Here is a 24528-nt window from a genome sequence, read left to right on the forward strand (position 1 = left end):
TCTTCCTGCTTCTGTGGTAGCTCACATATATAACTCCCCGCTCCTCCCCAACCCCCAAGTGCTGAAATAGCTCTGTTGGTCCCAGAGTGACTTATGGTCAACTTCCAGCCTGACCAAGCCCATGTGGAGCCAACCAGGCAGAAACGTTACCTTCATGGCATTGTTCAGGAGTGTCCCAGAACTGCGGAAACAGCCGTTCTCCTTCTGCTTTTGAGTGAGCCAGATCAAAGCATCCTGGATGTGCTTCTCATCTATGAAGATGTGAGGCCGGGCCTGGGCAAAGGACTTGAGGACAAAGGCTGTGAGCCTGAAAGGGAGAGAGGGAACGGAGACATCCTGAGCGGGCCCTGTATCCATCAGGGGTCATAGGGCCCATGTGGGCATCGCTGTTCTGGAGGAAAGCAGTGGAGGCGGCAGGACTTGATCCCAGTGGGCTGGCTGGAAACTGTGAGCTAGCTTAGCGACTCAGTGAGATAGGGACCAACGCTAAATGGAGTGGGCCATTCGTAGCCCTGAGGGCTGCAAGTAGGTGGGCAACGGCACTCTGGGGATTCATCAGCATCTTCTGCTAACAAGAACTAGCTAGGGCATCCTGCAGGTCACCCTCACTCGAGCTGAAGAAGGGTGTCAGGGAAGTAGCTATCTGCAGCATTGTGAACCGAAAAGGCATGTCCTTTAGCATCCTTCTCTGCTCCACTATCCCACATGATTATCCTATGATGTCATGATTATAATTTCATGTCCACTTCCATTTCAACCTCCACAATGACCAAGCACAAGGCAACACTGAGGAAAGGGAGGGCATGAAAAGCAGAAATGCAAAGCCAGTGGTACTGAAGTCTTACCAGGTATTCCCAACTTGCCCATAACGGGGCCCAAAGGTGCTATAAGAACCATCCCAGTGTTTGTACTTCAACTGCCTTTGATACCCTGAAATGGAGAGTGGAAGAATATTTTAGTTGTCACAGTACTTTTCAAGGAGCCATGCAAAGGAAATGTAGCAGACATGGGACACAGTGTCCCCCTTCTCTTGGCACAAGGGTGAGCTATGCTGCTTGAGTGTTACAGTGGAAGTTCAGGCAAACCCACAGCTCCGAGTACCTCCTGTGCTCTTCCTCTCTCCTAAAACACCTGGAAACTGGGTATCTTTAGTCATTGCCGCTCTCTGCCCTAGACTTGATGAGAAGAGGTACATGTATCCCAGACTTTAGAGAAATGGGAAAATGGTTCCCAGAGGAGAACTGAATACAAAGGTGAGCTCACACAGGATAGGGATGCATCAAACAGGATAATTTTAATTGGAGCAATTTTTCTGTGAAATAACTGAGTAAAAACAGTCCCTTGTTAGTCAGCAGATACCCACCATGTCCATATGTATTGGTGTTATGTCTGCCAACGTGTCCTAGCTAGTGTGTTAAAATTCTGGCCTAGTCAAAGATGAGTGACACTTTCTAAATCTTAATCCTAAGGAGGGTCCGAGATCTACATAATCAGCTGCCATGATTAATGATTACAGTCTGATTTATGTACTTCATATATCCCTTTTCATACGGCGAGAACTCCTGAGTTATTGCCGGTCCTAGATTTTTTCTATGTTCTTGTTTGGATGCTGTCCTCTCTCACCCTGCACCTCCACTTGAGTGTAGGATTCTTTCTTATAGATACTGTATGATATACACCTGACCTACCACGGTGTCATGCTCCCTTCTGGAGAATGCACCAGGACAGCCTCCCCCAGATCACACGTGCCAGTGGCCGATAGTGGCCTTATCCAGTTCCCAAGGGAAGGAATGAACAGAAAATCAAAAGCCGTGTCCCAGCTCACCGCTCACTAAGTATCCGATGGCCTTGGATTTGACCTCCTCGCTCAGCTGCCCTGTCTTGTTCAGATAGTCCAGGACGTAGATGTTGGGTGCAAACAGGACCATGTTCTGCTCTCCACAGCCGAATGGCATCTGCAGGAGCTGGTGCAGGTTCTGCATGGCAGTGCCCATGATGTCACCTGGGCAATGGGACAATTTCCATTGTAAATTAGCACAGTTCAGGGCTTGCCAGTAGACTAAGCACAGCCTGAAGAAACATGGCAGCATTTCAAATTAGCATGTTACGCTTTAAGAATGCTTCACTTACCTAGCACTGAGAAATATGCTCTGGCTGAGCCATCCACCACAGTCTCTGGGAGAACCAGCGAGACTGGCTCTGACGTTGGCTTTTCTGGCATAAAAACCAGATCAATTTGGTTACAATTCCAGTTATATCTACATGCACGGGTAGCAGCTAAGAGGGTGAGACACCATCCCCTGCACAGGGCTTTTCTGCTTTCAACAAATCCATTCATCTGTAATTTTGTTGTGGAAGTTTCCCATCCTGCAAATTTTGTGTTGGGCCTGCAGTACCCTCACACACAGACTGTCATGGACTTCTACGTGGCACTATCAGCAGGCCTTGACTGACAAATACGCTTTCCAGCCTATTTTTCTGGCCTCTTCTGCTTTGGTGGGCAGACCTGGCTTACTGCAGAGCCCAGTTTATGATTTTATACCCATTGAATGAAAGATGTTAGAGATAACCATATTTAATTCCAGATATTTTCTCTCTACAGGGACCTGGCCAGCCTCAGTTCCTAAGAGATATGCTTTTGCCTCTGTAATTGCAGGGACTATTACAGCTTCAGCTTTTCTCCTTTAGGAAGAATTAGTTTCACTACCAGTTGGACATACATCTAGTTTGTTCAATTTTATCAGATCCCTACACCTTTCTCTTCTGCATTCACGAACCTTATCTTCTCCCTTTGTCTTTAGTCTCTACATCAGCAAAGAAAGTCTTAGAAAGCAAAAAGCTCTTACCAGATGCACAGAGCACAGAATTGTAGGTAGTTTCCACCTCAGTCCCCTCCGGCTTGGGGAAAAAGGGAAGAAAAAAAGCAAAAAATGAAAAAAAACAACAACAAAAGAAAAGGAAGAAATATCGAGAGGGAAACTAGAAGGGAGTCTAAGAAAATTAAATACTTTAAATTCTCCTGTGGTAATAACTTCTTTATACTGAAAAGTCTTCAGAAATTGCTTACAAAGTTTTTTTCTCCATGTACTAAACTGAGGATAATCGGGGACTATAACATACTGGCTAATTACAAGCGTGATATTTGATACATGTTCTTTCCTTTCCTATTACTGAGAGAGGCCCCTTAGCTTCACAGGTTATGGTGCAGATAACATGCAAGATGATGTTACCAACAGCGCTAACAGAGCCACGGGGCTCTCTCTTCCAAGGTGCTCCCCACCTCGGCCCAGTCTAGCAGAACTCTTCAGACCGTGATGACGGCTGAGTGCCTGGGACACAGGTAGGATATGTGTGCGAGAGCTTTGACAGGTGGCAACTACAGCCCTCCAATGCACCCACAAGCGACACGTTACAACATCCAAAATTGAAATACATGCCACAGTCAACTCGTGATTGTATCCCTCTGTTTCAAAAACTTCTAGCCTAATTTTCGAAGTCAGAAAAGACCTGTTTTCTGTTGAGCTGGTTGAAAACATTCTGCATAAAACTCATGAATCAAATATTTACTAGAAAACATATTTTGTTAGAGATTTTTCAGTGACATCCCCGTATCATTTTTTTTAACCTTCACATAGGAGGGTTCCCAGTGCTTCATTACTGGTTCCCAACTTTTGCCAGCTGAAATTTTTTTCCAGCATGTAAACAATGGCATTACCTTCACTTTCTCACACAGTTAAAATACATTGACTCTCGTTCTTCAGTATGAAAAGACAGAGAAAGATTAAAAGAGTAGGGAGCAAAAGAAAAAAGAAAAAGCTTTTAGGGTAAACTATGACAGAGCTAAATGCTTCTGTTCGAAAAGGCACCTTCTTGTTTGTTTCAGTACGTCATTCTGAAATGCAACTAAATGAGAAATCCATTGTTTTGTTTGATTTTGAACATTTCAACAGGAAATTAAAACATGCAAACTCTAACTATTTGAAAGATTTTCCTTTCCAGCTGAGAAATTCCTGAGTGAAAAAACATCCTGTTTCCCAAGTAGCTCTCAGCGAGGCTTGGTTTCCCGAGGGGCACAGGACATCCCAGGGGTTCTGGCAGACCCCCTTCTCCCTGCCCAGAACCCGCTGCCTGCTGCAGGGGCTCTTGACATCCATGTGTTTGGGACAATGTAGCTCCATCCCAAGCAAGCTACACTGTGTCCATCCCTGCTAATTAATTGTTCAGCCTTGGATGCTAATCTCGGATTCTATCCAGTCGGGGCTTGCTGTAGATTAATTACCTCATTACAATAACAGGATAAGACCAGTCATCTCTCAGACACCCCGACAGAAGTAATTTTAATGCTCATTCAGTTAATTTCACTCCCCCGCCATCTGGGAGAAAAGACTTTACAGTTCTGATCTTCCACTATCTTCAAAGAACAAAATAAACATATTTTTCCTGAAGGCATATATGAAATTAGGAAGTTTTCCTGAAATGTTAGAGTTATTCATGCCCTGATACACAAAATGCACTGTACATTCAAATTCATTTGTAAATAAATGAAAAAAAAAAAAAAAGCAGCCTAACAGATGGGATTGTTGTTCCATCATTACAGTCAGGTTAGCAAAACATTTTCTGAAGTTACATATTACATGAATCCTAGCTCTGCCTTGCTGAAAATTGGAATGTCTGCAATGTAAGGAGGAGTTGCAATGTTATATATTACTCCTGACTTAATTTTGTTAAGTACAACTATTCCTTCCTGTCATGCATAGGAATGACAATATTATGACATGTGATGTTATATAGGTTTCACTACACAGCAAGCTGGTACTTTTTGTTTGCTATTAATATCACAGGGACTCTTATACTGTGGATTAATTTTATGACTGGCTATTTATCATGGGAAAAGCTGTGGTTTTAGCATTGCAAAAGACTGCTAAAAAAAATGTAAAGAAGAATGAAAAAAAAGTTAGTTCATACTGTTTGGAACATTCTTAAAAGTGTAATAAAACCAATTCAAAACAATGATGGTAGTTTTCTCTGGAAATATTTGTATATTGTGGTGACTGCTCCGTATTCCAGAGTACTAGCCATGTGCTGGAGGAGACGCATAAGGTTTCTGGCAAGTCTTCCATTTACAGTCTAACCCTGTGATTTATTACAGGTAACACCAAGGAGTTCTCATTTATCTCCCAGATGATGTGTTTGGGACAAATCTGTCATTATTGCCTGCCTTATTATTTCTGTCCCACTATGTAATGTATTACCCTGCTTTTACTACGAGATGGCAACATTATGAGTTATGGGCTCTACTGGCCTGTGTGAGATTTATCAATGCTTCTTTTATAAACGCGTGCAGAATAAGAGTCACGCAAGCCATTATTGCTGCTATCACGGCTGAAACAGAAAACCTTTATCCTACAGCAACTGTTGCTGTGGAGCGTGAAATTATTATTACCTTTCCGTGCCACCAAACTCAGCAGCCCACGTACCTCCACCAGCAGCTGTCTGATGACCGTGTCTTTCCGCCCTTTCTCAGGGGTCTCCACGATGGCGTTCCCGCAGGGCTGCTGGTTCTGCAGGGCCTCGGTGCTCACCGAGAACTCCACCTGCCCTGGAGGAAACAGGGGTCAGCCAGCCCTGCCGGGCAGAGCCGGGGAAATGGGGTTTGTGTTTATTCTGGGCACTCTCTGGTGCGTCACAGGGAAGTTTTTCCAAGGGGAGAATTAAACTCGAGACAGTGTTTTATCTTCATCCAGCTGCAGCCTTCCAGGCCACCTCCTTCATGATGGCCACCCGAGCAGGTGTAAGTCCATCAGCAAGAAGAGTAGTGGAGGGGCAAGTCCTGTCAATCAGTCATGTCCTGGGAGGCTTCAGGGAAAGCAAGCTTTGATTGAAATATTTCAGACCCAGCCACGTTAAGCTAAGACATTCCCAGCTCCACAACAGGAATGTCCGAGTGCTCTGCACACGTTAAGGGAATTTGTGATTTCTATTCAAATGTTAAGAAAACAATGGCCCATAGCACTTAAATAGTTTGTTTAAGACCTGGAAACTGCATCCCAGTGCAGTGTCTCAAACTCAGGGTTGGAATTCCTACTTCTGGCATAGATGATGTCCTTCCAGACAGGTTTGGAGTCACCTAGCTACTCACACCAAAGATCTGATGTCATCCACAGATATCTGAGCCCAGTATTTTCTTTGTGTTGTCCGGCCTCTTACCTAGAGATTTTGGTGTTACTGCCCAAGCCACAGTTTTCCTTTCATTCGTGCAGATGCAGTAGGATTCTTCCTGCGTCTCTCCTGGTGTAGCCAGGAAATGAGTAGATTCAGCCAGAGAGACACTGACCTGCCGGTTGTACAGAGACGTGTCATGAAGGTTGGAATTGCAGAGAAACTGGGGTTACTGGAGACAGTGCAGTACATGGAAATGGGGAATGGAGCTGGTTATACTGTGAGACTGAGAACCTTATGGATATTGCAGAGCAAGAACTGGGTGATGAAGTGGGAAAAGACCGAGATGTGTACAAGTGTAAGAGATTGGGAAGGTAAATGTAGAGAACAGGATGTGTATCTTTGGAAAGGAAAATGATTCTGGGAAAATGGAGAGCATGGACCGGTTGTGTGAGTAAAAGCAAAGCAATGACTACAAACTTAGCCATGAATTAAAGACCGCTCTCATCATTAGTTAGGTGAAGAGGTAAAACACTAGCAGTGGGAAGCTAGTAAGGGAACAAGGGAGAGTAGAATAAGGAACCTGAAAATAGCAAACAAAACAGGAAAGACAGGGAAATAAATGAGAGTGTATTGGAATGGCTGGATCAGTGCCCCTCCTTGTTTCAGCTTCATTCCTTTCAGAATAAAAATCTGTATTTATAAAAAACTGAGCAAAGGTCATTGAGATTTTGTTCAAATGACATCCCAAATTCTCTCTTGTCTCTTTTGTTGGTGAAAGAATGCAGATAAGAATAGTGAAGCTATATAGCTCTGCTCAGTGTCTTTGGGGCAGATGCAGTAAATCACAGGAAGTCTGCATATCTCAGAAAATCTGGTGTGATACTTTGTGAGATGTTTATATGACATGAGACTAAAGGCTGAATACAGTGAACCTTGGTGTTTCCATGTGGGTATGCAATGATGCTGTGGTCTGTGGCTAACCCGAGTTTCATATTTCTGTTGGACAATGACATAAATCTGTGAAGACAAGGCCATGGGCCTCAGCAGCAGAGCTTTAGGTTCTGAATCAAATGCAGCTTTCAAAACTTTGTTGGAAAAAACATATTCTCCTTTCATTAAATATACCAAGAATTCCTACATACGTACACCTATATGAAATTATAGTCAGAGATCAGTCATCTGGCTTGGGAAACCATGTTATAAGTGGCCCATTGTCGCCTTCCCTAAGCTGTCAGACTGAGCAAAGTTGTAAACGTCTCTTACCCTGATGCAGGCGGTCAGGTAGTTGAAAACGGTGGCTTTCAGCGTGAAGGACTCACCACGCACTACAGAGTAGGGCATGGTGAGCTCTACAAAGAAGGGCTGGAAGGCTCTGAGGGACACTGTCGGGGACAGGCCAAAGCCCGTGTCTGCCGAAGTGCAGAATGCATTGGCTTTCCACTCGGTGATGGTGTCAGGGATGGTCACGTCTAGATCAGCATTTCCCTCAGAGCTGGCGAGGGATGGAGAACAAAATTTCAGTTGTATTCTGGTGATCATCTATGTTTTTCTCAGCCTACTGAACAATACCTGCTGACAGCAAACTCCTGACCAGCTGGGATACAGGCACTGGCTTCTGCATGTTCTCCCAAAGCATCCTATAATCAGCGACCTTGAAAAATCCCTCTGTCTACTAGAAGTACCCCCCTTACTGAAATACTGACACTTCCACTGAGGTTTAAATATCTTCCGAGGTTTTGCCCCAGTGACCGCACTCTACATTCCCGTAGAGACTTACTTGACTGAAACTATGTCCCAGATCCACGTCTCAGGGAAGTACTTCCGGATGGTCTCCACAGGATTGCCAGCAACCATATGTTCCGTTATTTCATAGTCCAAATCTTCAAGCAGATTCAATGCAGTGACTAGTAAATTTGTTCAAGGACAGGAAGAAAAGAAAAGATCTGTCAAACTCCATTGTAAATCAGGAGGATACTTTCCTTCCAGGTAGTGGTTATTCTTAGCTAAAATTTTAAAATTGAAAGAACAACTTTGAAACCTTGGCCACTGGAAACAGATGTATTTCTCTGTTGTCATCTCAATATTTCATTTTTTCTAATGTTGCTGCTCCTCTTACAGAGATTGGATGGGTTTGAGCATTCTTCCCCCACTGCCAGTAAACCCAGCAGTGCCAAAAGAGCCATGTATCATGATGTTATTGAGGGTACATTTCTATTGCAATACAGAGTCAAATGTGCAACTTACTGCTTCCAGATACTACAGTTGCACATAGCTCAATAAATTTGGTTGAAGATTTGTTCATGTTTATTTATGACCAGAAACAGAAACCACACTTAGCCCTCCCCTCCTCCATCTAAGATGCTTTTGAGATTAATATGGGTCTTTATATCTCCGGCCCTTAGCAAATAAATGGTTCCAGAACAGGGAGATGCTTTCTCACAGAGTTGCATAGTGTTGTGCCTTGTGAAAGGCTTTCCATCAGCCTTAGAAGACTTTACATCTTCTCAAAGCAGCCAGCTGTCTCAGGCCATGCTCTGAAGACAAATCCTACATTTCAAAACCAAAGATCTCATGTGTTATGAATAGAAGGCTAGAAGCTATCACCAGACAAAAAGCTATAATTTTTTAATAGGAGCTGGGCTACTGCACCAGAAAAATCAGTGACTGGAAGTGATACAGGTGAGAGTGTTTTATATAGACTTTTCAATCTCAGAACTATTCAGAAAAAAAAGTAGTATCATTATTCTATCTTCACAGTCACTGAAGCTGCAGAGAAGTGATGTGACATACCCAGCCTCTTATAGTCATGTGAGTGGGAGAGCTGGGAACAGAACCAAATTTCTTAGCCCCCAGTGGTAAAATATCTACCCACAAAGTTGTACCACCTTCTCTTTTGTCTTGGCCCCCTTTTGCTCTAGTTGTTCCTCTATTTATTGCTGGAATGTGACTACCTAGAAGTAGAGACTCCTTTTTAAGGTTTCCATAGCTGGACTCAGATCTGATGATAGAAAAAAGCCACTGCTTTGTGCTGGCAGACTTTTAGTGCCTACAGGATCCCTGCTGCACACATGGTTCTAGCCAGGCACATCCGACTCGCTGGGGACAAGCAGGCAGAGGTGCATCATTTTCATATTTCAGGACTGAGTCCAGAAGGGAGTGATCCTGAATTAGACCAGCATATCTGAACAGAATCTGATCTGCCTGGTGTAATTAATATTCAAAGAAGTAGAAGGAAGTAAAGAAGCAGGGTGGTAAATTTTAGATAGTTGTGTGGGAGGTAAAATGAAGCAGGTACTAGAACCACTGTAACTCCTTTCCATCATGTGTCCTGGGTAATGCTGGCAGATTTCAGGCTTATGGATCTTGCTGCTAGTGAAGACTTTTAAGCCCAATTCCTAGTAAACAAAGAGAAAGAAGAACAAAAAATATGCAAACACACTTTTGAAAATAAACTATTTCTAGTATGTCAAGAATAGATGTACTTAAGTCTGGGATCAATCAGAATAACAAATACTTGTATATAAATGCCAGATAGACTGGTTCAACCCAGATGTTGAGGCTTTATCATGTTATACTCTTCCTAAGGCTAAATCCTGGCATGATCAGATGGAAAGCTAAGGCCACAGGTCTACCCTGGGGACATCTGCCTGGGTGAAAATGACATGTGTGAAAAGCATTGGATTGAGGCTACCCAAAAAGTCTCGTGCAGGACTCTTTAGATGTGTATAGGTGGGTTTGTGGGTTATGAAAGTAACTGGCACTTTACTAAAGACTTATCTACACCAGGCAGAGGGAGAATGTGCATGACTGAGGAAGAGTTTCTAATGTTATGGCACCAGAATTCACTTCTCAGGACTGTTTCCTTACTTGAACCCATTCACAGGTATCTCTACTGGCAATGAAGAGACCTCTCAAAGTCTTAATGGTTCAGAAAAGTACTCAGGTACCAATGATAGGCTGCATAGATGCAGGGCCTGGGCCTTGTTATTGTCTTGCGTACAAAAGTTAGCAAGCTCACAGCAAAGTTCACTAAAAAGCCCTTCAGGGCAGGTGAGAAGAGGAGAGGAGACTGAATTCCAAAAAGGAATAACAAATTAAAATGAGAGGCTGGCGCTTACTTTGAGAACGTCATAGGCATCACCTTCACCATCAGGAGAAATGGGTATGTAGACAAATCCATTTAATAATATGTTGTCAAGTGACACACAAGGGTTTACGTTGTCTTCTTCCAGGTAGTAGTCCTTGAAGCTATAACCCCGGATTTCCCTCAGTGGGAGAAGATTATACACCTGGGCAAATTCAAACAACCAGGGAAAAATGTGGCAGGTCAGCACTTAGAGGGACACAGGCACTACCTAACAGTCCAATGATAAAAACCAGCCTCTAAAAAAGAAGCGTAGTGAATGCAACTATAAAAATAGATGGCCCCATGTCTATAGTGGTGTTAATAGGTACTTAGTTGGTTCTTGTACTTGCTTATTACCAGAAATAGCCAAGACTTACAGAGCTGGGGGAGAGCTCATCTTCAGGCTTCATAAGGAGAACGCTCTTGTCCACAGCACGGAGGGCACACAGGGACCTGGGTGAGGTATGGAGCTGCAGGCGTGTGTTGGAGGCAGGAAGACCTTCCTTGGGTACAAAACTCAGTCTGACCTGCAACCCCAGGAGGAAGTTAAAGCAACCACTTTTCCAGATGCTGTTACATGCTATTATACTGAAGCATCTAGTCTTGTGAACTGAGCTCTGCTAGTGCCTTGCAGTTCTTCTAACGTATATTCAGCTTTGACCAATGTACTTAATAATGATGAGTGATTCTCTTTCTTATTCTGTCTTGCTCCACTTTTTAGAGTTACGGCTTTTTAACTTATTCTGGAGTTTCAGTCACTAATCCTCAGTCAACATCTGATCAGACCATTTCATGAAGCTGTTGTGAATTCTGCCTCCATTCTGGAACTCATAACTGAACTACAAGACAAAGAAGGGTTGCATAAACCCTGACTTATACTCACTTTATTGGGGAGGCAACTTTCAACCTGGAAATCTGCTGAACTGGCAATGACTTCCCCACTGGGTGAAGTGGTATACACAAGCATCCGTGCCAGCGGAGCAATTTTCGCCTCAACAGGGAAGGTCAACTGAAATGTCCCATAAGCTAACAGAGAGAAAAAAGGCTAAGCAACATACAAGAAGTTCCGCTATACACATTTGCCTTCCCCACATAAAAAGGTCAAGTTCATTCATGCTGAACATTTTTAGTTAGCAGCGGCAGGAATACTGATACATGACTGAAGTCTATGGCTGTTCCTGAAGACACCTACATTCAAACAGTGATCGTGTAATAGCCAAATGAGATTAGTCTGGTGGGCCTCAGCATGCCTTCTAGATTCTCCCCAGTTAACATCTGGCATAATTTCTTGATGTTCCCAACCCCCTTTTTCCTCAAGCTCCAAGATCTTCTGCAGTCTACAAAATTTGGATGAGGGAAAAAACGTAGAAATGAGGGACTGTTGTAATGGGTGGCAGCAGTCAAGGTTGCAGAGTGGCTGAAAGAATAACTTTGTGAAGTTACTGCTGAGCAAGCATTTAACTAGAACACCAAACTATTGCTCCAACTGCAGTGGAAAATGCCCCTCTATGTTGAAAGACTCTTTCTAGCAGGACCTGAGCTTCATGTCACGATCTCAACATGGTGATAGAATATCTCTTGATATGAGCCAGCATGTTAGTTTAGTCACTGCTACTAGTGAGGATGCAGAACTTTCTATGAACACATAGCACTCAAAATCCTTTACTTCCATATACTGTTTATACCCACTGCAGTGCAACTCCTTCTCATAGACTTCCAAAATGTCTCCCTGGTCTCATTGTCGAAAGACTTTTAAAGATACATCATAACCAGTCTCAGTTACTCAAATGTGTAACCCTTGGACATTTATATGAATAAAATCAAATGTATTGGTTAGAATATAAGTATGCATGTGTTTGCATGCTTATAAGGGAGAAACAATACTCCAAAAATCAAGGAAAGTGAGAAGGAGAAAGAAGAGGAGACACGATCTTCTTCCTGCTCACTGTACACAAGTCTCACAACACTGGTAAGCATCCACAACCTGGATAGGGTAGAGTGGTCAGCAGAAAGTGTTGGTTTGAGGAGAACATGACCAAAACATGCATATTTTTTGTTGAATTTTCTAAAATTTTCTCATTAAAAAAAATAGCACCTGGCAGAACTCAGAAAAAACAAAACTAACCCAAGGCACTTCATTTAAAAAGATTAAATATTGAAAATGTATTTCAATTAAAACATTAAATGTCTGAATTGAAATGATTTCTCTACATCCCCCCTTCCCCCAAATTATCATCAGAGATGCTAAAAATGCATAGTTCTGCTCACCGTCTCCAGGATTCACAGTCAGATCATGGGTGTCTGCTAATATAATGCCTCCCTTGGCCATCACCTGTGTGACAGAGAAACCTTCCTGTAATTGTTGCTACCAGTGCTGAAGGGAAGGAGAATGAACATTCACTGGGTTAACTGTAGAGTGTGAGTACGAATAGCACTGCCAACGGCGAGCAAACCCAAGAAGATACTAAGCAAGTGCCAGACTGGAATTTACTGGGTCTTTGGAGACAGAAATATTCACCGCTAAGAGGACCAATGTCTCCTCATTGGTCAGACCTGGCTTCCCTTTTGTACATATTGCATGTATAGATCAGGTTCAGATGCACTTTGCCTCTGAGCACACGTAAGTTTGGGTGTCATGTGCACATTTCTAACAATTTAGAACAGACTGAAGATCAAAAGTTATCCTCATTCCACTCTCAGTTGCATTGTGAAACAGTCTGGAGAAAAAATTAATCAGGATTAGTTTCATAATTCACATAGAGCTGGAATAGAAGAGCACAGGCTGTAAGTAATGAGCTTGAATAAGGTATCTGAAGTCAGGCAGTAAGCAACAGCCTGAATGCTACCTCTAATTTCCTCATTTCTAGAAAAAGTTTCCCTTTTCACAGTCAAAAACACCTTTTGTACAATTACTTTCCATGTAGGATATCTATTCCATAGCACCATATTTTAATTTCAAGGTGTGGGATCCACACCTATAAAAATGTAAGTTCCTCAGTGTTTGGTTACCTGCTGTGTGTATACACTTAAGACCAACTTTCCCAGGCTACTGGGACAAACAAGAATCTTGTGCTTCAATTTATTGTTATCAGACTTGAAAGTAAGCACATGGACATCTCTGTCACAGGTTTCTATTCTCTTTTTCGTAATCTCAGTCCAAGTCCCCCCAAATGTTCTGTACAATCCATCAGAACAGAAGTGTCTGTTCCACTGATTTCTTCTGGCTCTCCAAGGCTGCTCTCATCTCTTCTGCTAGTGTCATTAAGTGGGATAACCAGAAAAATAAATTTAGGGGGAAAGAAGTTCTATTTGAATATTCATCTGATTCTTCCTGTTCTCCCAAGTGAAACTGATAGGTCATTGTTCGGTCACAGCTGAATTAGTGTCTCTTCTTTGCCCCTCCCCAATGAACCAATTCATGGTTCTCAATGCCAGCATGCTATAGTCTGTTCCAGTTACTGTGGTATCCCAAACTTTCCATCATTGCCTAATAGATGACCTAAGATCTAAGCTTATTGGACTTTTCTGGTACTGTAGTTAGAGGTGTTGCTTTAGTTTCACTGGCCAGATGACTACCAAAGGACAAAACTGAGTAGGAGACAGCTTTCCTCCTCATCTTTCATCTTCTTGTAGGGTGCTGGTTTCTGAGCTGTGACCATATATTAACCAGAATTTGGAATTGGGGAAACTGGGAGTGGAGTATTATGAAATGAGAGTCTTGGATGGCTGTGCCCAAGACAATGCTCTCTCCATCAATATTTTGTCCCTCTTTTGTTCTTAATAAAACATGTACACCCTACCCAAGTCTGCACACAGAAGACAACGTGAGAAACATTACGGATATGTGTTTAAACCCCACTGTCACAGGCAACACTTTCCATTTCAATCTCTCCTTATCATTACTGGTTAAGGACTGACCACACAGCAGTGCTGTGGTTACTCGTGATGGAACGTAGCTGTATGTGCCACAGTGCTCTCTGTGGCCATAGATCAAAGTAACCACAAATAATTCTTACCAAATAGTAAATGACAATTTTCTTCTGCTCTCCTATGGCCTCTGGTGTGAAGATATAGTGCACCTGGATCTCTGTGGGGGAGCCACAACTTAATGTCTCAGGCTTTGGTTCAATTTTGAGGAAGCTCTTACTGGGGGAGTAGAACCGACTTATTCTACGCATGGCATGCTCATATGAAGGTGTGATCCAGTCGCTGTCATAACAGTTCAGCTCAGGTTTATGATCAGCCTGATAAAGAAGAATAAAAAAGTTCATAGCTGACCAAAACCAGGTAACAAGTCACATGAAAGTCCACAGAAAAACTCTGGGTATGTTCTATATTTCCCATTCTTAGAATAAGGTGGAGAACATGCACATGAGACACAGAGAAGAGAGGTGATCTGCCAAGAAACTTGCTTTATCTTCCATTTGGCAGAAAGACTGATAACCCATGGATAGATATTTCCCCTACTGATCGGAAAGACAGAAGCTTACCCCAGTCCCTCTGCCCTGTCTCTGCCACTCACTCGGATTTCCAGGGAGGCTTGTGTGAAGGTGGTAGTGTCTATGGAAAACCAGGATTGTCCCTGCTCATCTGTAGTGTAATTCCCTTTGTATTTGTCTCCATCCACAGAAATCGTGATGGTTTCATTGGCAATCGGAACATCAGTGCCATCTACCAGCTTCACCTAACAGAGCAAAAACAAACTTCAAGTTTTAGACTAGAAACAGCAAACAATTCTCAAGTCCTAAAACCTCTTCCCTCTTTTCCTCCTTGCCAGGGAGGATGTTTCTTTATGGAGAAGAACAAAAGACATGAATGTGGGAATATGTGAGGTGAGTCCTGAGTCGTCTGAGGCAGCAACTGAGAAAATTCTTAGCAAAGCAATTTGATCAGCCTGGGGAAATTATCTGTCAAGGCCCTAAGTTCCTCAGTAAGTTTTAACTCCCCTGGCCAGCCTCCTTTGGGACCTCTACCACATACCATCTGCCTCTTGGTTCAAGAACTCTAAGTTCAGGCTTGTGCCTTGCCCAGTCCTTGACTAAAGGAGGTAGACCTACACCCAGCTTTTTCCCCAGCTGTTCCCATCTGGTTAACTGGACTTCCTTGGCTGAGCTCAGCCCTGACTCATCACCTCACATTGTCTGGTGGTCACTGGGCTGTTGGTGGAACCTGCTACTGTCACCACCCCTGCTCTGCTCAGTCTGGTTGGGTACCGTGGGACTGTGCCCTTGTTGATGAGGTCACTACGCCCACCTGTGTTGTGGTCACCCTTTGCACACAGATAACCTTCCCTTGTGGAATAGCCCATGCTTGCTGCTCCCTGACGTTATTCTCATGTGTTAGAACAACGGGCCTTCTATTCTGTACTGGGCTGACTGCCAGGAGGTTCAGGGCCATGTGCCTGGGCCATCTGTGCCCCAACTATCAGTAATTCATTTGCCTGTGCAAAGGCAGAGGAAGGTGGACCATGTCATCTGCACACGCTGCTATTCCATCTGATGGGATTGTGCACTTGTGAGTTTGCTACATCATTTGTTGTCCAGGGTCTCAGAAGTTCCCTACCCTCCCAAAGAGTGGGATCCCTGGTCTGTACTGAGAGTCCAGCAGGTCAAAGCTGATTTTGCTCATGATGGATGTGATCCCACAGGAGCCAGTTCCAGTCATCTCTATTCCTGAGAGAGAGCACAGTAAAGAGGGATTATTAATGAATAGCAGCATTTCTAGACTTGCTACTCCACCTTCCTCATCTTTGCTAGGCCCTCCTGTTATGGCCTGCTGTCACTGTGCCATCTCCATGTGATACCTACCTGTGCCATCTTCTGTGATCTTGCCTTGTACCTCAATGCTCATCTCATATCCCCTGCGCTGGAGCTGGAAGATCTTGGTCTTTACTACACCAGAAACACACCCACGAGCATCTGCCTAAGCAGGGGATTGGAGAGAAAATTGGAATTTTGTGAACAAATTTGGTGCCTTGTGGGACAAGAATAGATACCCCAAACCCAACATGCTTCTGTTCATGAAATCCCAGCCTTATGTTCTAGGCTTGTCTCCAAGACCAGAACTTGATTACAGCCTGTTTCCTAGTGTTTCATCCACACGTTCTGTGTTCTGTGAGGTACTTGACACTCAGTTCTCCCAGGCATGCACAGGTTTCCTTGTTAACTCCCTCCTACCTTGGTTCTGTTTTTCTACCTGTTTCTACTGTAGTCTTCAGTCTTTTCCTTGTTGCCCTTTGTCCTGTGTTTGACCCATATACAATATTGCCTTCTTGTTTTCTCCTCGTCTTCTTTGCTCCTTGCTCCCTTCCAGTCCCTCACACAGTTACAAAATTCTTTCACAGCTTCTTTTCTCAGTTTGGGGATCAGTAGGAGGGACCTCACAGCTGCTAACTGGAGGTTTGTCACTAGTTTCAATGGGGTCAGGATTTTAGCTTCATCAGTTCTGTTTCCAGTTTAATGACTCACCTGTTAAGAAAGCCTTCCTCTGAGAACACCTGCTTCCCCCCCACCCCAACAGAGTGCTATCTCTGATGTCTTACTATCTCCCAACAGTCACAGATTTGGCCTCCCTTAGACAACACTGCCTATTACCCGTAGGAAAGACCCCTACATTTTAATCTTGGGACTCACCTCCCTACTGAATTCTTCACACACAGCTTCTGCTTCTTTTCCATAACAATTTGAAGAAGAATGGGAAAATTTCCGGCACACTTGGACATTCACCAAACCAGGAACAGGCTTCCCATAGGTGTACCTATAATTGCAAAGTGTTAAACAATATATTAGATGATGAGACAGTCAGTCAGTCACACTCAGACACATCTCCTTAAAGACCTCCGTGGATGCCTTGCTAATATTTCTTCTTAAAGGCTGACTAATCTGATATTTTAATGATTCTAGTGATTACATTTCCATCATTTCCATGGTGAGATTCTTCCATCATCCATTAGAATCTGTTCTAGGTGGGAGGTCTCGGCAGGAATGCAGAAAAAGATTGTCTGTAGAAAATTATTTAAGCCAGGTGTATCACAAACTGCCAAATGGTCAGCGAAGAAGTAGAAAGGCAACCAAGGGCTTAGGAGGAGCAATTTATGAGTTAAAAATGAGAACACTGGGTTTGCACCACCTGTCAGATGTCTGATCTGACATCTCTGAGTATTTGAGGGTTCAGGATTGGCAGAGAAGCTTTAACTGAGGAAATGTAAAGACCAAAAAAAGAAAATGTACAGTAAACTGGGAGGAGAGAGCTGCAGATTGGTTTGACATAATCTTTTAAGGAACATAGAGAAGTCCCTTCGCTTTGACTGTTCAGGCCAAGTAGCAGGCTCAGGATTGATTGGGTGGAACAAGCCTGTACTAGGTATCTGGGAAAAGTATGAAAAGCCTTCCCCAGCTCTTCTTTCAGTCCCCAGCAGAAAGGAGGAGTGAAGAATAAGCATAAGAGATTTGCTCCAGCTCTGTGACTCACAGACCACAGACGGACACTGGAATCTCCTCGTCCTTAATAGTGATCATCTTGGGCAGCTTCACCAGGACCTCGTACTTGGGCAGCACTAGATGGGAGAGAGAAAGTCTGATATGAGAAAAGTGAAGGAGAGCTGTGTACTAACTACACAGCAACCCAAACACAGAGCCAGGATCATCTTCATAGGAACTATCACCTCTCTGTGGTCCTCAGTACAGCTCTGCTACCCCTTCCCTGGATTTTCTCAGCCTTCGCCACTTTTTGGGTTTAAAGGGAGTTAAGGAGGGTTGTAGCCCTTACCTTACCTCATTTGCAGCACATGCTCATGTGATCCCGTTGGCACCAAACAGCTGTGTAGATCCCTTATATATGCCCATTCAGAAGGACACACTGGTCCTGTGTGTTGTGTTCCATGTTTCACAACGCATAATTTTCAACTAAAACTTGGAGCAGCAGCACATTCACTGCCTTTGTAATTTACCACATTGAAACGGCATTGAATCATTGATTCTCTTGGCTGTTTCTTACTGTTCTGGAGATCCTGAGTTGCCGTTAGGCTCACTGATGCGTAGCATGTGAAACTGTCCTGCATGTCCCGACAGTTCTATTGAATCTAGCCACGAACTCTCAGGTCTATATTTTCAAGGGGGCAAGGCAGCAATAAAGACCAATATAAAGGGTGGCAAGTAAAAGGCATATTTTGCTCCTGAGTATTAAATTACATCCCTCTTCCCATATTGCATCCTGAAACCCTAAGCCCCTGATTAGTCAAGCCTGGGACTGGACTAAAGCACGGAATGGCCTGCTTCCAGGTGGTGCACCTGAGGTTTTTTTCACAGTGCAAGGAAATAAGAGCAGGGAACGTGCACACCCAGGCCCACGAACTGGAAAGCAACCCTGGGTTATACAGTCTAGACATAAATTTGCCTCTAGGATGGGAGGCAAAGCTCAAAATTTCAACCCTAGAGCACATTTCCTCAAAAGGCTGTAAGAGAATTAGCAACAGAGGAGATTCATGGGAACAAATAAAAGAAAAACCAGTTTAGTATGAGGCTAAGAAAGGGACATACATCTTTGATTTTGGGTGGCAATCAGAATGATCTTTGTGGGAGGAGGCACAGCCCATCTGTCACCATGGCAGGCCAAAGCCTACAACCTGGTTTGCGTTCAAATTATTCACCGTGTTCATACTAGCCACCATGCCCGACTTTGAACCAAATAACCCAGCTCTCATGAACTTCAGTGACAATCATCTTCTTTGGGTCGCATCCTGTGTATTCCAGAAACAGCAGGTTCTGAGCAATGCGCTGGGTCATTTGGGCTCCATGTACAGCCGGGGGGGAGCCTGGGAGTGCAGGGCACAAGGCGAGCAGCCTCCTCAAGGAGGCACAGAGCCTAGCCAGGGTACACGTCTACAAACACCTGAGAAGTTTTATGACAGAACTGGGGGTTAGAACGCTCCCTGGGACAGCACATTTCTCCTTACTCAGTCTCTACTACCACAGTGTTTGCATCTGCTTGTAGCATTTATGGAGTGTTCTTCCTCAAACTGAGGTTTTCTACCGAACGTGTTTTCTAAGCTTTTGCAGAAACAAGGAAAAAGAGGAAAAAGAGAGAGGACTACAAGTGAAGAAACAGGACTGATGTACATGATGAGAGAGGCAAAACAGGGTCACCAAAATATTGTCATCTTTTACTCCCTATCTAGTGCTACTTGCAACAAGCTGCTAGACTGAAAAGCAACTAAAAGTCAGCTGAAATTGGTGCCACAAGCCATGCATAGGAAGCCTGTCAGACCCTGTACTCCCAAGAGCACTATGAGCAAATACAAGCTCAGGCAAGTTGCAGATAAAGTGAGGAACTACCTCCAAAACTCAGCACCTTCTGGGCCAGCCCCTCTGAACCCCATTGCCTAGGTATTCAGTCCCTCCCTCCTCCATCCCATTCCCAGGAAATCCCAAATTGAGAGGTCACAGTAAAAGGCACTGCTGTCAGCCCCACTGGCAGCCCACACCTCCTCTCCTTACCATACTCCTCCACGCTGAAGGAGTGCTCCACATGGGACGAGAAGCTCTTCTGCACAACTATTTTGTAGGAGCCTTGGATGGGGTCTGTGGTCAGGGGGAAGGAGAGCTGCGTAAGGCCGGTCTCTAGTTCCACCTCTTGCCACTGGTACACACGGTTCCTCTGGGGATCCTGCGGGTTGGGATAACTCAAGGTCACAAGACAGTGCAGGACGATCCCAGGGACAGAGCAGTGGAGTGCCCAGTACATATACATCCCAGCTGGGAAACGTCTAGTTGTAATTCTTCAATAATCTGTGAGGTTCTGTGAGCACTTACCTGTCAATTCTGCATAACTAGCATGCAAGAAAGCTTTTTAACCCCGGAGGTCCTGTGTTGTGTCCCCCTCAGCTGTACCCACCTGCACACCTACAAAGGATGCGGCCAGGAAGCTGGGAAAGAAAGACTGGCAAGGTGACAAGACAAAGAGATGGATAGCAGGAGTAAGCGAAGCATAGGGAGAAAGGAGGGAAATTTCAGTCTCCTTCACTTGCCATAGAGCTTGCTAAAAGACTTTTTTCCATGCCTGGAATAGAGACTGTCTGAATACCAGTGCATAATCTGCTGAGGAATGAGACACATGTTCTATCCATGGGACTGAGAAATGTACATGTGTGAGTCCACAGCTTGTGGTGGGGCAGGAGAGTGGGGACAGGAACAGAGGAAAGTATATCCCACATATGTGCATCCAGCTAGGAGCTCTCCCTTCTTGTCCCTCCCTGTTCCTAATGCTGGAGCTGAATTCTCGTCACTACTACAGCTGAGTATTGCTCATTATGAACCGACTATCAATAGGCTGTGCTCCAAATTCATCAGCTCAGCCCTAAATTTCTTGTAGAAGTCACTGAACCAGCACAGCGGTGCTGCGTAGTTTGATGCACCCTTTCCAGGCTCCTCAGCAGGGTGGTTAATGTTTCTAGTCTTTCATTTTCTGCCTGCTCTTTGCATTGTACCTTGGCTGTCACCAAAAGTCTATTTACTCTAGATAGGTATGTGACTTCAGCTATGTGACTGTGTGCATTTACTTCACTGGGATTTTATCTCCGGGCTTAGGGAAAAGGGGATGTGAATGACATCCCCCAGTTAGAGGTCACTGGTCAGGAGGCAGAAGAGGGGGCCTTCCTCCCAAGAAGCGTGGTGGGAGGAAGGCACAGTCAGTAAAACGCATCCCACGGCTCTGACCAAATCCTCTTCACCACCATGTTTCAACCCTGCTGAAAAGCTCACCACTTATTGTGAGGGACACCACCGGGCTTCCCTGGAAGAGGAATTCAAGAAAATGTTTACAGCTGGGCTTGTGAACTTGTTGCCATTTCTGTGCTGTATTTATAGGGAAGGCCTGAAAGTCAGTTTGTTTGTTTTTCTTCAGAAATGTTTTGGGTTTTTTTAAAATTACAGAAGCAATAGGTCAGGATAATAGTTCAGAAATAATAGGCTCATACTAACTTCTGTCTTTGTGCTGACTACGATCAATTAGGGACATTAAGGTGTGGACTGATGAATATTTATTTCCTTCTCACTGCTGACTTTAAGCCATCACCTTTCTTCACTCCTGCCACCTTTTCCTTTGGGCCAGTCCAAATTTTGTGCAAGCATGTGGTAAATAAACTGCACTGGCAGATCTGATCTGGCCGAGAAAAATATCCTAGAGAAAAATGGTGAATTTGCTGCCAGATGAGTTTCCCACTTTACAAGACGGCCTCGTAGACCTCTGTGAAAGCCAAACAAAGGGCAGTGCTGGACTGAGAAGGACAACTGAGGAAGGGAGACGTGATGGTGGGGGCAGAGGACAAGGCCTATATAGGCTGGCTTGAACAGCACAAACACTGTGCCTCACAGGCTGGAGCTGAAAATGCAGGATGGCCTTCCTAGTGATTTAAAATTGAAGCCGTTCATGGTACTGACACACACACAAAAAAAGGTTATGAAATTATTCAGCTTGTTAGGCAAAGGCATATAGGATTTCTGGAGGCAGTGGGTAGGATTTCATTAAATCCTTTAATGAAATTCCTGTATTCGGTTAAGTATCACCTCATTGAAAGGGAAGGGACCTGTTCTACAACCTCATGGGAGAGCCTCAACAGGAGGTAGTTCTGAGATACTCTCCTCCACCTGCTATCCCATGCCACACACTCTCTTACTCTTCTTTCTCCAAATATTCACAGACTGCCAGTGGCCCACCAGGTCTGCAGGTCTATTCTGGAATTTTGCTGGGGGGGAAGAGCGAGTGACAGCATTCTGACAGGAGAGTAGAAAAGAGGAGCAGAGCCTGTTTCTGGCCCACCTTCTGCCTCCCCTGTTGTGAGAAGACCCCCAGCTCTAGAGAGAGATGGTGCGGAATGGAGACAGCAACCCCAAGCAGCAAGGAGCAATGACAGGACTGACTACATGGGACCCTTAACCATGCAAAACGGCTTAAGATTTGTGCACACTAATTTCAGCACTGTTTGTGCTGCTGTCATGGCTTCAGGGTCCATTGCTGGGTCCTTCCCATCAGTTTTCCACTAGAAGATGTCCCAGATAATAATTGTAAATTTTGGTTTCTCAGCTGAAAAGGTGAGTACTTGAATCATTGACAGAAACATCATTCCTATTAACTTTTGTCTGTTGCTGAAGTTCAACCATTTTAAAAAAAACAGACAAAAAGGGCACATTTGGGAAGATAGGTGACATCTACTTACATGATTTTGTTTCTTTAGTTTTGCTAGTTTGTTTAATGCAATTCTGTGGTTTCAACTACACTTGACAGACAGAAAATCTTAGTTCTGCTTCGGTAGAGGAATAAGCCATTCTGTTCACAGCATGGCTTACACTGATTAACTCTTTTGTTCCTACAGCACATTCCCCAACCAATGAACCATTGTCAGAACTTATTTTGATGCCCAACTACTCAGCCTTCCTTTACACAAAGGAGAAAGGTCATGCACCCATATTTTTTCTTTTGCACCTCAGCCTGAAAACACCACTGCTGGAGACTTCTACCTCTGGGCCTGCACATTCTGCTGAAATAATAGACACGTAGTTATCCACTCACCTGAACATAGACAAATGGAAACTGTGGGGAAAGAACAAAGGAAAATCAGCGTTAGAGATATTAGTCACATATGGGTGGAAGTAGTTTCCAGATTTGGACTGAAAGGCAGAAGAACAACTTTCTAAGAAGTCCTTTGAGTTCTTCCTTTTCTGTACTTGATCTGTTTCCTTAGTTCTTGATGGTCAAGGGAATCTCCTCTGTAATATTTTAGAGCCCCAACTTTTTGTCTTACCATGGTATGAAAATGTGATGAAGGGTTTTCAAAGAACTTGTCTGTATGAGGAACTGGTTGCCAAATAAGCTAGATGGTGGACTTACACCCCTGACCAGTTCCTTAAAACCAAGTCCTTGTCATGCTGCTCTCTCTGTCTCTAAGCATGTGGTTGCACCTACTGCCAGAAACAACTGCACATCTGTGACTTTCGATGGAAACTTGTCCCACCCATTTTTTCAGTAATGAGATCCCTGCCTACATGCTTATCCACATACATTCCTTTGCAAATCTGGTTTTAAACACCTATAACTCTCTGAAAAAGGGGATATGTTTCTCAGTCAATAGAGACAGGTGGAGTGTGTCCGAGGACAGGGTATGGAATGGGTCAAGGATGGTGTGAGTAAGAAAGGATCCTATGCTTTAAAGGCTGTCTTCAGTGGTTCTGGATGATGACAGTAACGGTGTTAATTGGGAATTAAGCTTCCTGGTTAACAACAAGGAATTATGGCTCTACCTTCTCATTCAGCGGGTAGAAGTCTTTGTCCAGAGAGATGATCCGAAACAGAACTGAAGGGTGTAACAGAAAAGAAGGAAATTCCACTGTTAAATTTGTAGCTGTTACCAGGAAATGCCAGTGTTTCAATAATTTATAACTCAGATTAATTCCACGGATCAACAGGCTCTGAATTAAGATCTCTAAGTTGTGGAAGCAATTACTTCAGGCTCTTTCTCTTGCAAATGGTGAGAGGCAGACAAATTTAGAAGGATAATCAGGTCCTGGCTGAACTGAATTGTCCCTTGGGAGTGCCTGTCCTGCTTTGTTGATTCAGGTGCAGCCAAGGGAGACTATACTTTGAAGTCATCCCAGATTTGTGCCTCTAGTTGAGTAGAATGAATCCGAGCCTGTGCTTACATCTGGCTGAGATGCTGTGCCTGGAGGTTGGAGAACAGGAATGGTGAAGGTACCACATGCCCTAGATCTCAGCTGACAGAAATAAGATTTACTGAGCATTTTAACTCCCCCCATGAAGGAGTCTGAAAACTTTAATAAAAGTATGGAGCCTTTGGGGAATGAAGCCAGTAAGATTTTCTGCTGTCAGAGTCAACACCAACCCAATTCCCCATACCTGTCTGTCCGGGCTTGTAGATGGGTTTGTCTGTCTGGACGAAGACCAAGCTCTCAGAATTCTTGACCAGCACCGACTTGCGGCTCCTGAACTGCAGTGTTGCCCCCTTCACCATCACGGTGAGAAATGCCACTGATGTGCTATTGGATTTTGGAAGCTAAGGAAAATGAAGAGGATAACTGCTTTACTGATTCACCCCATTGCACTCAGCCTTTGAAGGACGGAGTATTAGCTACGTCTGACAGTTCCCTAAAGGGACACCAAAGACTCAGTGCTGGAAGCAAGAGAAAAACATGATTTTCTGATATGAACTTGGAGGGCTTGTCTCCTCTGTC

The 24528-nt window shown here is 44.0% G+C and overlaps 1 protein-coding gene across 3 annotated transcripts in view; it reads right to left on the reverse strand.

Moving 5' to 3' along the window:
• Positions 1 to 24528, reverse strand: part of LOC142042088 (alpha-2-macroglobulin-like) — a 41948-nt gene that overhangs the window by 11385 nt on the left and 6035 nt on the right. Inside the window, exons 3-26 of one of the 3 annotated variants that reach the window (XM_075051599.1) lie at positions 24194 to 24350; positions 23581 to 23633; positions 22853 to 22873; positions 19783 to 19951; positions 17759 to 17843; positions 16921 to 17044; positions 16096 to 16210; positions 15851 to 15960; positions 14811 to 14972; positions 14305 to 14532; positions 12557 to 12620; positions 11172 to 11314; positions 10666 to 10815; positions 10281 to 10451; positions 9458 to 9557; positions 7940 to 8066; positions 7426 to 7654; positions 6208 to 6334; positions 5478 to 5599; positions 2847 to 2898; positions 2131 to 2214; positions 1826 to 2002; positions 846 to 930; positions 151 to 307 (exon numbers count right to left, since the gene is read on the reverse strand). In XM_075051599.1, coding sequence (XP_074907700.1) covers positions 151 to 307; positions 846 to 930; positions 1826 to 2002; positions 2131 to 2214; positions 2847 to 2898; positions 5478 to 5599; positions 6208 to 6334; positions 7426 to 7654; positions 7940 to 8066; positions 9458 to 9557; positions 10281 to 10451; positions 10666 to 10815; positions 11172 to 11314; positions 12557 to 12620; positions 14305 to 14532; positions 14811 to 14972; positions 15851 to 15960; positions 16096 to 16210; positions 16921 to 17044; positions 17759 to 17843; positions 19783 to 19951; positions 22853 to 22873; positions 23581 to 23633; positions 24194 to 24350 — 3012 coding nt within the window. The remainder of the gene's footprint in view (positions 1 to 150; positions 308 to 845; positions 931 to 1825; positions 2003 to 2130; positions 2215 to 2846; positions 2899 to 5477; positions 5600 to 6207; positions 6335 to 7425; positions 7655 to 7939; positions 8067 to 9457; positions 9558 to 10280; positions 10452 to 10665; positions 10816 to 11171; positions 11315 to 12556; positions 12621 to 14304; positions 14533 to 14810; positions 14973 to 15850; positions 15961 to 16095; positions 16211 to 16920; positions 17045 to 17758; positions 17844 to 19782; positions 19952 to 22852; positions 22874 to 23580; positions 23634 to 24193; positions 24351 to 24528) is intronic. The other 2 variants (XM_075051600.1, XM_075051601.1) reach the window with 2 other exon arrangements.

This window comes from Buteo buteo, chromosome 19, assembly GCF_964188355.1.
Source record: "Buteo buteo chromosome 19, bButBut1.hap1.1, whole genome shotgun sequence".
Classification (NCBI taxonomy): domain Eukaryota; kingdom Metazoa; phylum Chordata; class Aves; order Accipitriformes; family Accipitridae; genus Buteo; species Buteo buteo.